At 45.4% G+C, this 13,700-nt stretch overlaps 1 protein-coding gene across 1 annotated transcript in view; it reads left to right on the plus strand.

The window, feature by feature from the left end:
* LOC126292032 (nascent polypeptide-associated complex subunit alpha, muscle-specific form-like) overlaps window positions 1-13,700 on the plus strand; it is a 397,943-nt gene that overhangs the window by 128,445 nt on the left and 255,798 nt on the right. Inside the window, exon 5 of the mRNA XM_049985825.1 lies at window positions 13,235-13,580. Within this exon, the coding sequence (XP_049841782.1) occupies window positions 13,235-13,580 (346 nt within the window). The remainder of the gene's footprint in view (window positions 1-13,234; window positions 13,581-13,700) is intronic.

Genomic DNA, 13,700 nt, shown 5'->3' on the forward strand with positions numbered 1-13,700 from the left:
TAGGAGAGACAGGCGAAACGTCCATCGCGTCGTCGAGAGGGGTCGACACCGGTACCGACTGACTCAGCACTGCTGCACGCGTGAGATGGAGGGAACACAGTGGTGGCCGCAGGAAGGGCTACCGCTGCGATCGGCGTCTCAACCTGTCTACGTGGGCGACATTCAGAACGGACGCGGTCTTCCCGGCGGGGTCGCATCGTACTCGACGACAGCCCTACACCCGGCAATAGCCAAGAACGAAGGCACAGGTTTCGTAGTTCACTTTTGATCTGACAGACACCAAGGACACGGCATGTTTCGAACGTCCTCCACGTCTCAGTGACGTGACTGACCACATTGCCGTAAGCTTTAAATACGGCCACCACAACGACGGTACCTCAAACGGAAGTTCCAACACCTCCAACGTTCGGCGGCCAGCGTGATCAACCACGACATTCCCTATAGGTGCGCCAGAGCATCCGAACTTAGGGAGCGCAATGTCGGCGTACAACTCGCCATTCGCCAGCTTTATGTACACGATAGTACTGAAAAGGGAACCTCCCCATCGCACACCCCTCAGATTTAGTTATAAGTTGGCACAGTGGATAGGCCTTGATAAACTGAACGCAGATCAATCGAGAAAACAGGTAGAAGTTGTGTGGAACTACGAAAAAATAAGCAAAATATACAAACTGAGTAGTCCATGCGCAGCATAGGCAACATCAAGGATCGTGCGAGCTCAGGAACGCCGTGGTCCCGGGCTTAGCGTAAGCAGCTGCGGACCGAGAGGTCCTCGGTCAATTCTTCCCTCCAGTGAAATGTTTACTTTCTTTATTTTCGGACAATTATTATCTGTCCATTCGTCCGTCCGATGCCATCACTTTTTGGGAGTGATTATCACATCCACAAGAAAACCTAAATCGGGCAAGGTAGAAGGATCTTTTTAGCCATTCGCCAAGCGTACAGGTTAGGTGGGTCGACAACATATTCCTGTCATGTGACGCACATGCCCTCACCAGTGCCGCAGAGAATATATCAAACGTGTTTTCCTGTGGAGGAATCGGTTGACCTATGACCTTGCGATCAAATGTTTTCTGTTCCCATTTGAGAGGCACGTCCTTTCGTCTACTGATCGCACGATTTTGCGATGCGGTCGCAAAACACAGACACTAAACTTATTACAGTGAACAGAGAGGTCAATGAACGAACGGGCAGATCATAAATTTGCGGAAATCAAGAAAGTAAACTTTTCACTCGAGGCAAGACTTGGAACAAGGAGCTCTCATTTCGCAGCTGCTCACGCTAACCACGGGACCACGGCGCTCTTCAGCTCACACCATCATTGATGTTGCCCATGTTGCGCATGGACTACTCAGTTTGTATATTTTGCTTATTTTTTTCATAGTTCCACACAACTTCTTCTTGTTTTCTCGATTGATCTGTGTTCAGTTTTTCAAGGCCTATCCACTGTGCCAACTTATAACTAAATGTGAGGGGGGTGCGATGGGGAGGTTCCCTTGTGACGATAGAAAAATGAATTCCGACAACATCTTGTGGCGGCACACGCATTCCATCCTGTATAAAACATTCTACTTCATACGCCTTCGGTCGTTCGTGATGCAAAGGAAGAGTCAGTTTAATTGTGGTTTGGCGGTAAGGAAACGCAATGACGGTCGATGAAGTCTGAGACGAGACGCTACGTGGGGCTGTAAACAGACGTGCGCTCGCTCGCAGGCACGCCTCACCACGGCCCAAGGCAGATTAATTGCCGGTTCCATATCGTGGTGCCTCAGCTAACACCACCATGCTGCAACCTCACTGCTCACACCCTCGATTTCTTTACTTACATCGCCGAAATGTCCGCCCCGGTAGCTGAATGGTCAGCGTGACGGATTGTAAATCCTCTGGGCCCGGGTTTGATTCCCGGTTGGGTCGAGGAATTTTCTCCGCCCAGGGACTGGGTGTTGTGCCGTCCTCATCATCATCCAATCAGCCTCATCGATTGCAGGCCGCCGAAGTGGCGTCACATTGAAAGGCCGGCACCCGGCGAACGGTCTGCCCGGCGGGGGGTCCTAGCCATACGATTAAATAAATAAAATTGCCGAAATGTTAATCACAAATACTAATAAGGACGGCATGTTTTCGTGACTTTTAAATTAATTGTTGCCTTAAAACGGATTACTCTCATTGCACGCGAATTATAACGCGAAAATAAATAAATATGAAAATTCTTTAATCACCAGTATGGCGTTTCCCGTAATTTTGTTACCAGAAATCGTACCAATAACGATTCGTTCTCAAGATATTCAACGTGCTGGTACTTAGAAACAGCACATATTCATAGGGTGTAGCGTATAACATAAAATCGTATATGCGCTACTGCTAACATGACGAATAGGGTATGGCGTCTTGCTTACTGCTTGTGATGTACATAGCGTACTTGTTTCCTGTTGGTTCTACTTTTATGTGGGACGTTGCCGAAATATCGCAGAACTTATTTTGTGTGTCAAGTGACGAAATGGCTTCTGAACGAGAAACAGCTGGATGTGACGTCACAAAACTTGCGGAGCGCCACGTTGACGTTAGCTAACTCGTCCCCTGTGCCGACGGCTTTATGTGTGCTTGCAGACGGTCGCTTGCGTAAACAGACTGGAATTTTGACCGCCGGGAGAGAGAGGTATGGGCAAACGAGACCCGCCTCCCTCTAGCAATGCACAGTCTGCACCCGTGTTCTTGTAAGTTAGGAATGTCATTTTGATTTCTGTAAGTTATCGATGTAGAAGTCAGAGAGAGAGAGAGAGAGAGAGAGAGAGCAAGTTATGTTACTGTTAAACAAACTTTGGTCTTGCTGCGGCACAGACTTTGCCTCTGCGCAGTTCGATACATTTGTACCTGAAACGTGGTAGGTGATGGATGTATTCCGTAATTCTTTGTTAACTTTTGATTGTATCTGTTAGATGAAGAAAGATTTATTATCCGGCCGCTGTGGCCGAGCGGTTCTAGGTGCTTCATTCCGGAACCGCGCTGCTGTTACGGTACCAGGTTCGAATCCTGCCTCGGGCATGGATGTGTGTGACGTCCTTAGGTTAGATAGGTTTAAGTAGTTCTAAGTCTAGGGGAGTGATGTTAAGCCCCATAGTGCTCAGAGCCATTTGAAACATTTTATTGAAATTTTATTTTAAAAACAGAACTGCCCACAGTTGGCGTGCCACCAGAGCATCGAGAGAAGAGCCGGCAAAGTTGCCAGCTCCGACACAAAGGGACCAGGGAACTTCACAGCAGCTTCAAGAGCTCGTTGATTCTGAGGGTTATGTTTCGCAACTGGCTTTTAATTGTGACGAGACGGTTCTATTCTGGAAAAAGATGCCGAAGTGTACCTTTATAACAGCAGAGGACACTGCATTACCCGGTCACCAGCCAAGGAAAGACCGTGCCAATGCAAGCGGCGATTTGAAAATTGAACTGCTGCTTGCTTACTACTCAGTAACTCCACGAGTCTTCAATAAATGTAAAGTCCAGAAGAGCAGGTTAAATGTGATGTGGAGGTCCAACAACAAGGCTTGGGTGACACATGATCATTTTTGTGATTGGATCAATGAAGTGTTTCGTCTTTTGGTGAAAAAATATTTGCCTGAGATGCATCTGTCACTCCATGTCTTGCTTGTTATGGACAACGCTCCTGCCCGTTTTCCAGGCCTACAAGATACCCTCCTTGACAATTTTAATTCATCAAGATCCAATCTCTTACTCCCAGCAGCGTTACTCCAGTCCTTGGACCAGCAGATTATTCCTAACTTTAAAGTAACTCTACAAAAAAGCAGTCATCCAGCATTGCTTTGAGTTGACTGAAGCTACCAATCTCACTTACAGAGAGTTTTGGACATGTTACTTCAGCATCGCGTCCAGATGATGGAAAAGGAGTGCGATGGGGTTACCAAGAGAACTTTCACTTCTGCTTCGAAGAAACTTTGTCTGGAGTGCGTTGTCGCATGTGACTCTGAGGTATTTGAGTCAGTACTAGCGGACCCTGTAGTCAATGGGACTCTTTGGCCAAGACCATGGGACTAGAAGTGGGTAACAATGATATCGATAGGTTTGTGGAAATGACCACCAAAGAGGTTATTGAGTTGCAGTTTGTTTCACAACAGGAAGTTGTGGAGAGGAGTTCTTCAGAGGAGGAGGAGGAGGTAACAGCAAAGCAGCAATCTTCTGGCGCAATAAGAGAAATGCTGAAAACATGGGAATCGCTTGCATCGTACATTGAAAATCGTCACCCCAATAAAGCAGTGGCTACGCGCGTTACAGATTTGTTTGATGATAATGTTGTGACACATTTTCGCCAAGTGTTGAAGTGTTGGCAGAAACAAATGGCTATAGATAACTTCCTAGTAAAAGAGAATTAGTTATGTATCGTGAACGATAAACAACAATATCGGAACTGTGAGTCCGCTTTGATGCAAAAAACCTTGTAATTTGTTTTCTTATTTATTTCCCAAACTAGTTTCGGCGACAGATATCACCATCATAAGTAGGTTCTTTAATTGTAAAACATGCAGAAAATAGCATAATTATACAAACACAGTAACACATTATTACATTTTTGCTGTTCGTTGTTTGAAATAAAGTTTTCTATGGATACTTTGATACTACCTTATTTATTGTGTGTTATGGCACGTTTTTAAGAATTATTGTCGCTGATTGCGGCATATTTTCTGTACTTTTTTCTGTTGCCGTTTTTTCTCAGCGTACATCATGTCAACTGCAACTGTGTGAGCAGCTGTTGATAATCAAATACTACAAGGTGAACTTAGTATGTCAGCGTTATACACTTGGGATTGCGGTAGAGTTGTGGAATACAGTTTTTGTGTGTACTGGGCTGTTAGTTTCTCTTGTACTCACATTCGGTGGACGCATGAAGCTGATTCTATACACAGAAAAACAAAACTTTCGCACTTTGTTTATGATCAGGAAGATTACGCCATCTTTCTGTTCACGTGTGTCGTCATAGGCGAATCGCATGTTGCGAGTAGGCTATGAGAGCTGTAGCGGGAGTTACGACGACTTCTGTTCCTTATTTATGTCTCTGTGTCTGATGGGGAAGTGGCTCTTTTGCCTGTGTGTGCTTTTTGTTCTGTGTCCTTGGTCAGTTCTCCCAGAACGGTTAAGAGTGTATTGTTGCAAAGTGTTGTGTTTACGTTTATTGCAGAGACATAAATGAATAAGTCGTCGTAAGTCCCGCTACAGTTTTCACAGCCTTCTCGCAACACACGATACACCTCTCGCGACACACGTGAACAGCAAGATGGCGTAATGTTCCTGATCATAAACGAAGTGCGAAAGTTTTGTTCAAAAAATGGCTCTGAGCACTATGGGACTTAACTGCTAAGGTCATCAGTCCCCTAGAACTTAGAACTACTTAAACCGAACTAACCTAAGGACCTCACACACATCCATGCCCAAGGCAGGATTCGAACCTGCGACCTTAGCGGTTGCGCGGATCCAAACTGTAGCGCCTAGAACCGCTCGGCCGGGGAAGGTTTTATTTTTGTGTGTATAGAATCGGCTACATGTCGTCCAACGAACGTGAGTACACGAATAACTAAGTAACAGCCCAGTACACACAACACTACCGCAATCCCAGGTGCAAAACGCTGAAATACTAAGTTCACCTTGTAGTATTTATTTACTAACAGCTGCTCACACTGTTGCAGATGACATGATGTACGCTGAGAAGAAACGTTAACAGAAAAAGCACAGAGAATACGCCGCAAACAGCGACAATAATTCTTAAAAACGTCCCATGATATACAATAAATAAGGTAGTATCGAAGTATCCATATAAAACCATATTTCAAAAAATGAACAGCAAAAATGTACTATGTGTTACTGTGTTTGTATAACTATGCTATTTTCGGCATGTTTTAGATTTAAAGAACCCGCTTATGATGGTGATATTTGTCACCGAAACGACTTTAAGAAATAAATAAGTAAACGAATAACAATGTGTTTTGCATCAAGGTTCAAAAATTCAAATGGCTCTGAGCACTATGGGACTTAACATCCATGGTCATCAGTCCCCTAGAACTTAGAACTACTTAAACCTAACTAACCTACGGACGTCACACAACAGCCAGTCATCACGAGGCAGAGAAAATCCCTGACCCCGCCGGGAATCGAACCCGGGAACTCGGGAGTTGGAAGCGAGAACGATACCGCACGACCACCAGCTGCGGACTTTGCATCAAGGCGGCCTCACAATTCCAATATTGTTTTTCTATGTCAACACTGACCAGAAGGAAGAGTTCCAAGATCAATTGATACTGAATAATAATGTACATGATACCCTGTGTATAATTTTCTACGAATGAATGCGTGAATAAGATTAATCTTTTAGTACTTTTTCTGCATAAAATGCTTTATCATACTTTACATTAATTTATATGGGATAAATTATTTCACTTAACAAGTGTTTTGCACTGCGAGTAAGATTCTGAAACGAATTATGCTCGCTATCCGAGATTTTACTGTACAAGTAACCGAACATTGGTTACATTTTCGATGTTTACACTATGTGATCGAAAGTATCCGGACACCCCCAAAAACATACATTTTTCATATTACGTCCATTGTACTGCCACCTGCTGCCAGGTGCTCCATATTAGCGACCTCAGTGGTCAGTAGACATCACGAGAGAGCAGATTGGGGATCTCCGTGGAACTCACGGACTTCGAACGTGGTCAGGCGACTGGGTGTCACTTGTGTCATACGTCTGTACGCGAGATTTCGACGCTCCTAAACATCCCTAGGTCCACTGTTTCCGATGTTGTAACGATGTGGAAACGGAAGGGACACGTACAGCACTAAAGCCTACGGGTCGACCTCGTCTGTTGACTGACAGAGCCCGCCGACAGTTGAAGAGGGTCCTAATGTGAAATAGGCAGACATCTATTCAAACCATCACACAGGAATTCCAAACTGCATCAGGATCCACTGCAAGTACAATGACAGTTAGGTGTGAGGTGAAAAAACTTGCATTTCATGGTTGAGCAGCTGCTCATAAGCCACACATCAAGACGGTAAATGCGAAACGACTCCTCGCTTGGTGTAAGGAGCATGAACATTGGACGATTGAACAGTGTAAAAACGTTGTGCGGAGTGACGAATCACGGTACACAATGTGGCGATCCGATGGAAGGGTGTGGGTACGGCGAATGCCCGGTGAACGTCGTCTGCCGGTGTGTGTAGTGTCAACAGTGGTGTTACCGTTTGGTCGTGTTTTTCATGGAGACGGCTTGCACCCTCCTTGTTGTTGCGCGTGGGACTATCACAGCGTAGGCTTACATTGATGAGTTAACCACCTTGTTGCTTCTCACTGTTGAAGGGCAATTCGTGGATGGCAGGGTGTGTAGTGCCAACACCAAAATTCGGAGGCGGTGGTGTTGTGGAGTGGTCGTGTTTTTCATGGAGGGGACTTGCACTCCTTGTTGTTTTGCGTGGCACTACCACGGCACAGTCCTACAGTGATTTTTAAGCTCATTATTGCTTCCCATTGTTGAAGAGCAATTCGGGGATGGCGATTGCATCTTTCAACACGTTCGAACACCTGTACATAAGGTACGGCCTGTGGCGGAGTGGTTACACGACAGTAAGATCCCTGTAATAGACTGGCCTGCACAGAGTCCTTACCTGAATCCTATAGCACACATTTGGGATGTTTTGGAACGCTGACTTCGTGCCAGGTCTCACCGACCGACATCGATACCTCTCCTCAGTACAGCACTCCGTGAAGAGTGGGCTCTCATTACCCAAGAAACCTTCCAGCACCTGATTGAACGTATGCCTGCGAGAGTGGAAGCTGTCATCAAGGCTAAGGGTTGGTCAACATCATATTGAACTCCAGCATTACCGATTGAGGGCGCCACGAACTTGTAAGTCACTTTCAGCCAGGTGTCCGGATACCTTTGAACACATAGTGTATATGCAGAAAATAATGCTGTAATTATGTAGATCATCTTGATACATTTCGCTACGATCTAGCGCCCATTAGGTAGTTTTGCGTGTTGTCATTCTGAGGCGAATCCGCGACTACACTGCGCAACACAATTAAATGGTCACTTTTTCGAAACTATTGCGACGCAGTAATTTGATTTAGGCTTGAAGATGCGTACAGCCTTCCTCTGTAAGGGTGAAAAAATATGGCACCCTGCTATGTCACCCCCGGGCTCGACGGCGCTTCGAACAGCAACACACGCGCCAAAACGCCACAGCTCACAAGTTTACGTGACGTGTAGAGTGAGTTGATGATGACACATTTGCACCATGTTTCACTACAGTTCTGCCCAGCGCCACGGTGGACGTGTCACAGAATGGGAAGCTCGCCACATCCCCTCTTACTCACATTTCACCCCTTCTTTGGATGTCTCTGCGATGGAGGACAGAACGGCGACGCCCAGCTTTGAAATCATGCGACTTCCTGACGGGTGGCAGACGAGTATGTTTCATAAATACGGTCCCTCAGAATTGATACGGAAGGTCTTCTGGGGGTGGCCTAAGGATCATGAATGAAACAGTCCCTTTCTTTGGAGCGTTCATTTCAACACTTTTGGCCGGCGGTAACGACAGTTCGAAGTGTGATGAGCAGCAGCTCGACGTCCATCAAAGCCTTTGACGCTGCTGACACACTCAGGCATTGCAGCCCTCCTCTAACGACATGGTGGGGCCGCATCCACATCGAACGTGGCCGCACACCTTTGTAATGCTGTTCGACCACAATTTTTTCCCTCGTGCAGAGACTGGAACTACCAGGTACCGTTCGAAACGATTCAACAAAATTTGAACGTGATGCAAAACAACAGTGCGTGCTAATGCATTTTGAGCTCTGTTGTTTCGTGCCCTCCAGTTTCGTTATCACGGGGGCTGGGGGGGGGGGGGGAAGTGGTTGGGGGATGGGATGTGACACTTACACATGCGTGAATAGAATGGAAAAAGGACTGTCTAAGACCCATCAGTTCGGGAAGACCCTCGTTTGTATCCACCCACCTATGCTGAGAATTTTAAAAATATGGGGCAACCTGTGATGTAGTCCTAGCTGCCTGCAGGCTGGCAACCCCCTGACGCCCGATGGCAGGCGACTAGGACTACATCACAGTCTGTCTCAGTCCAGAACCTTTCCTAAAATTCTCAGTAAAGCTCCAGAAGTGCCATCGAGGTTGTTGCCAAACTTAATTAATTAGGTAATAAATTAGAAGCTGCTGGTATTTCCTGTGACCTGTCAAAAGTCCTTGACTGTGTGAACCATAGCATTCTCTTAAGTAAATTAGAATAATATGGTGTCACCAGCAATTCTGCGAAATGGTTTCAGTCTTATCTATCTAATAAGAAACAAAGGGCATCATTGCAAAATATCTGTGCAGTAAGCACTCATTCTTCATCTGAATAGGAATTAATTACAAGTGGTGTTCCTCAAGGTTCCATCTTTGGTCTGTTGCTTTTTCTTGTGTTCATTAATGATCTCTCGTCTGCTAAATTGCCAGATATTAAGTTTGTTTTGTTTGCAGATGATACAAACATTGGAATATGTAGCAATTCAAGTACAGATTTAGAAATAGCTGCTAATCGAATTTAGACTGACATTAATAAATGGTTTAAAAGTAATTCACTGTCATTAAACTTTGAGAAGACCCACTATATACAGTTGAGAAAATGTAAGAGATATTTTTCCAGCATGAATATAACATATGAAGAGATGCACATAGGTTGACAGTGCTAAATTTCTAGGATTACAAATCGATATTAAATTCCGTTTGGAAGGAGATTCCACGGAATTGCTTAAGTGCCTAAACAAGTCTGTATCTGCAGTGCCAATGTCAGATGTAGGAGATATAAACATAAAAATCTTACACACTTTGCTTACTTCCATTCTATTATGTCATATTGTTGTTCTTGTTGTTGTTGTGGTCTCCAGTCCTGAGACTGGTTTGATGCAACTCTCCATGCTACTCTATCCTGTGCAAGCATCTTCATATGCCAGTACCTACTGCAGCCTACATCCTTTTAAATCTGCTTAGTGTATTCATCTCTTGGTCTCCCTCTACGATTTTTACCCTCCACACTGCCCTCCAATACTAAATTGGTGATTCCTCGATCTCTCAGAACAGAACTCGTAGGGTCAGTATTGCCTCACGTGTTCCCATATTTCTACGGAATCCAAACTGATCTTCCCCGAGGTCGACGTCTACCAGTTTTTCCATTCGTCTGTAAGGAACTCGCGTTAGTATTTTGCAGCCGTGACTTATTAAACTGATAGTTCGGTAATTTTCACATCTGTCAACACCTGCTTTCTTTGGGATTGGAATTATTATATTCTTCTTGAAGTCTGAGGGAATTTCGCGTGTCTCATACATTTTGCTAACCAGATAGTAGACTTTTGTCCGGACTGGCTCCCCCAAGGCCGTCAGTAGTTCTAATGGAATTTTGTCTACTCCTGGGCCTAGTTTCGACTCAGGTCTTTCAGTGGCCCGTCAAACTCTTCACGCAGTCTCTACACACTGTAAAACTTTCAAACGTGTAGAAAAAAAACGAGTTAAAAAAAAAATAGTGTGCATTGGTTTTGGAGTGAGCCTCGTATATTGTGAAAATATTGATCGTAAATGTTACTTAAATCTACATCTACATGATTACTCTGCAATTCACATTTAAGTGCTTGGCAGAGGGTTCATCGAACCACAATCATACTATCTCTCTACTATTCCACTCCCGAACAGCGAGCGGGAAAAACGAACACCTAAACCTTTCTGTTCGAGCTCTGATTTCTCTTATTTTATTTTGATGATCATTCCTACCTATGTAGGTTGGTCTCAACAAAATATTTTCGCATTCGGAAGAGAAAGTTGGTGACTGAAATTTCGTAAAAAGGTCTCGCCGCGACGAAAAACGTCTATGCTGTAATGGCTTCCATCCCAACTCGTGTATCATATCTGCCACACTCTCTCTCCTATAACGTGATAATACAAAACGAGCTGCCCTTTTTTGCACCCTTTCGATGTCCTCCGTCAATCCCACCTGGTAAGGATCGCACACCGCGCAGCAATATTCTAACAGAGGACGAACGAGTGTAGTGTAAGCTGTCTCTTTAGGGGACTTGTTGCATCTTCTAAGTGTCCTGCCAATGAAACGCAACCTTTGCCTGGCCTTCCCCACAATATTGTCTATGTGGTCTTTCCAAGTGCAGTTGTTCGTAAATTTAACACCCAGGTACTCAGTTGAATTGACAACCTGGAGAATTGTACTATTTATCGAGTAATCGAATTCCAACGGATTTCTTTTGGAACTCGTGTGGATCACCTCACACTTTTCGTTATTTAGCGTCAAGTGCCACCTGCCACACCATAGAGCAATCTCTTCTAAATCGCTTTGCAACTGATACTGGTCTTCGAATGACCTTACTAGACGGTAAATTACAGCATCATCTGCGAACAACTTAAGAGAACTGCTCAGATTGTCACCCAGATCATTTATATAGATCAGTGACAGCAGAGGTCTCAGGACGCTTACTTTGGGAACACGTGATATCACTTAAGTTTTACTCGATGATTTGCCGTCTATTACTACGAACTGCGACCTTCCTGACAGGAAATCACGAATCCAGTCGCACACCTGAGACGATACCCCATAGGCCCGCAGCTTGATTAGAAGTCGCTTGTGAGGAACGGTGTCAAAAGGTTTCTGGAACTCTAGAAATACGCAATCAACTTGAGATCCCCTGTCGATAGCGGCCATTACTTCGTGCGAATAAAGAGCTAGCAGCGTTGCACAAGAACGATGTTTTCTGAAACCATGCTGATTACGTGTCAATAGATTCATAATGTTTGAATACAGTATATGCTCCAAATCCCTACTGCAAACCGACGTCAATGATGTAGGTTTGTAGTTCGATGGATTACTCCTACTACCCTTCTTAAACACTGTTGCGACCTGCGCAAATTTCAAATGTGTAGGTACAGATATATCGGTGATCGAGCGGTTGTATATGATTGATAAGTAGGGAGCTATTGTATCAGCGTAATCTGAAAGGAACCTAATCGGTATACAATCTGGACCTGAAGATTTGCCGTATCAAGCAATTTGAGTTGCTTCGCGAACCCGAGGTACCTGCTTCTAAGAAACTCATGGTAGGACCTGTTCGTGTTTCAAATTCTGGAATATTCCATTCGTCTTCGCTGGTGAAGGGATTTCGGAAAACTGCGTTCAATAACTCCGCTTTAGCGGCACACTCGTCGGTAACAGTACCATCGGCACTGCGCAGCGAAGATGTTGACTGCGTCTTGCCGCTTGTGTACTTTACATACGATCAGAATTTCTTCGGGTTTTCTACCGCTCGAGACAATGTTTCGTTGTGGAACCTATTAAAGGCATCTCGCATTGAAGTCCGTGCCAAATTTCGCGCGTCTCTAAATTGAAGCCAGTCTTTGCGATTTAGCGTTCTTCTGAACTTCGCATGTTTTTCCATAGCCTCTGCAACAGCGTTCGGACCTGTTTTGTGTACCATAGGGGACCAGTTCCATCTCTTAGCAATTTGTGACGTATGAATCTCTCAATTGCTATTGCTACTATATCTTTGAATTTGAGCCACATCTCGTCTACATTTGCATAGTCAGTTCGGAAGGAATGGAGATTGTCTGTTAGGAAGGCTTCTAGTGTCACTCTATCCCCTTTTTTAAATAAAATTATTTTGCGTTTGTTTCTGGTGGATTTGGAAGAAACTGTATTGAGCCTAGCTACAACGACCATGTGATCACTAATCCCTGTATCAGTCATGATGCTCTCTATTAGCTCGGGATTGTTTGTGGCTAAGAGGTCAAGTGTGTTTTCGGAACCATTTACAATTCGTGTGGGTTCCTGGACTAACTGTTCCAAATAATTTTCGGAGAAAGCATCTAGGACAATCTCGGAAGATGTTTTCTGCCTACCACCGGTTTTGAACAAGAGTGGCATCTTGGAAGACACGGGTGCAACAAGGGAAGTAGCCACGATGTTTTAATTTTATTACGAATTTTATTGTGCCTGGTGCATGTTCCAATTTAGCGAGTTTTAACAGGTTCTTTTACTTTTTATTATTCTGATGATGGAGGCTTGACTTCCGAAAGGCGTCAATCTTAGTGTTTTCCACTATAAACAAGTGGTCGAGCCGATATATTTTTTGACATTGCGGTTACCTTTTAATGGAGGTTGGTGCACTGGTCCCTCGCCTTGGCAGCGCCGGCTCCGCTGAACTGACATTTGGCGGTGACATTTCCGAAGCGGAGCGTCGCGCGCTGGCCGCGAATAGCCACTGCGGCCGATGTATATCGGAGCGGCCGGCCGGGGACTTGAACCGCGGCCCCGCGCCGCGCTATTCCGGGAGTCTAGAGCGTGCGCCGCTGGCCGGCTGCCCGGCGCGGGGTGTGAACTCGGGCTATTCGCGCGCGCGCCGCGCCCGGAATAGCAGCGGCCGGCCGCTGTTCCCGGCGCCGGCGGCTCTTCCTGTTTGGCGGCCGGCGCTGCCCAGGGAGGGGCCCAAGGGCGGCCGTCGGAGACCGCTGGCCGTGCAGTGCAGCAGCACAGTGAGTCACGTGCACCCACTGTAGGAACTCGCAGTCCGCGATGGATGCCGGTATACACCGCACAACACAACTGGAGCACCACTTCTATCGAAACCCCGCACGAGGCTACTTCCCTATGTT

This window comes from Schistocerca gregaria, chromosome 9 (genome assembly GCF_023897955.1).
Source record: "Schistocerca gregaria isolate iqSchGreg1 chromosome 9, iqSchGreg1.2, whole genome shotgun sequence".
NCBI lineage: Eukaryota > Metazoa > Arthropoda > Insecta > Orthoptera > Acrididae > Schistocerca > Schistocerca gregaria.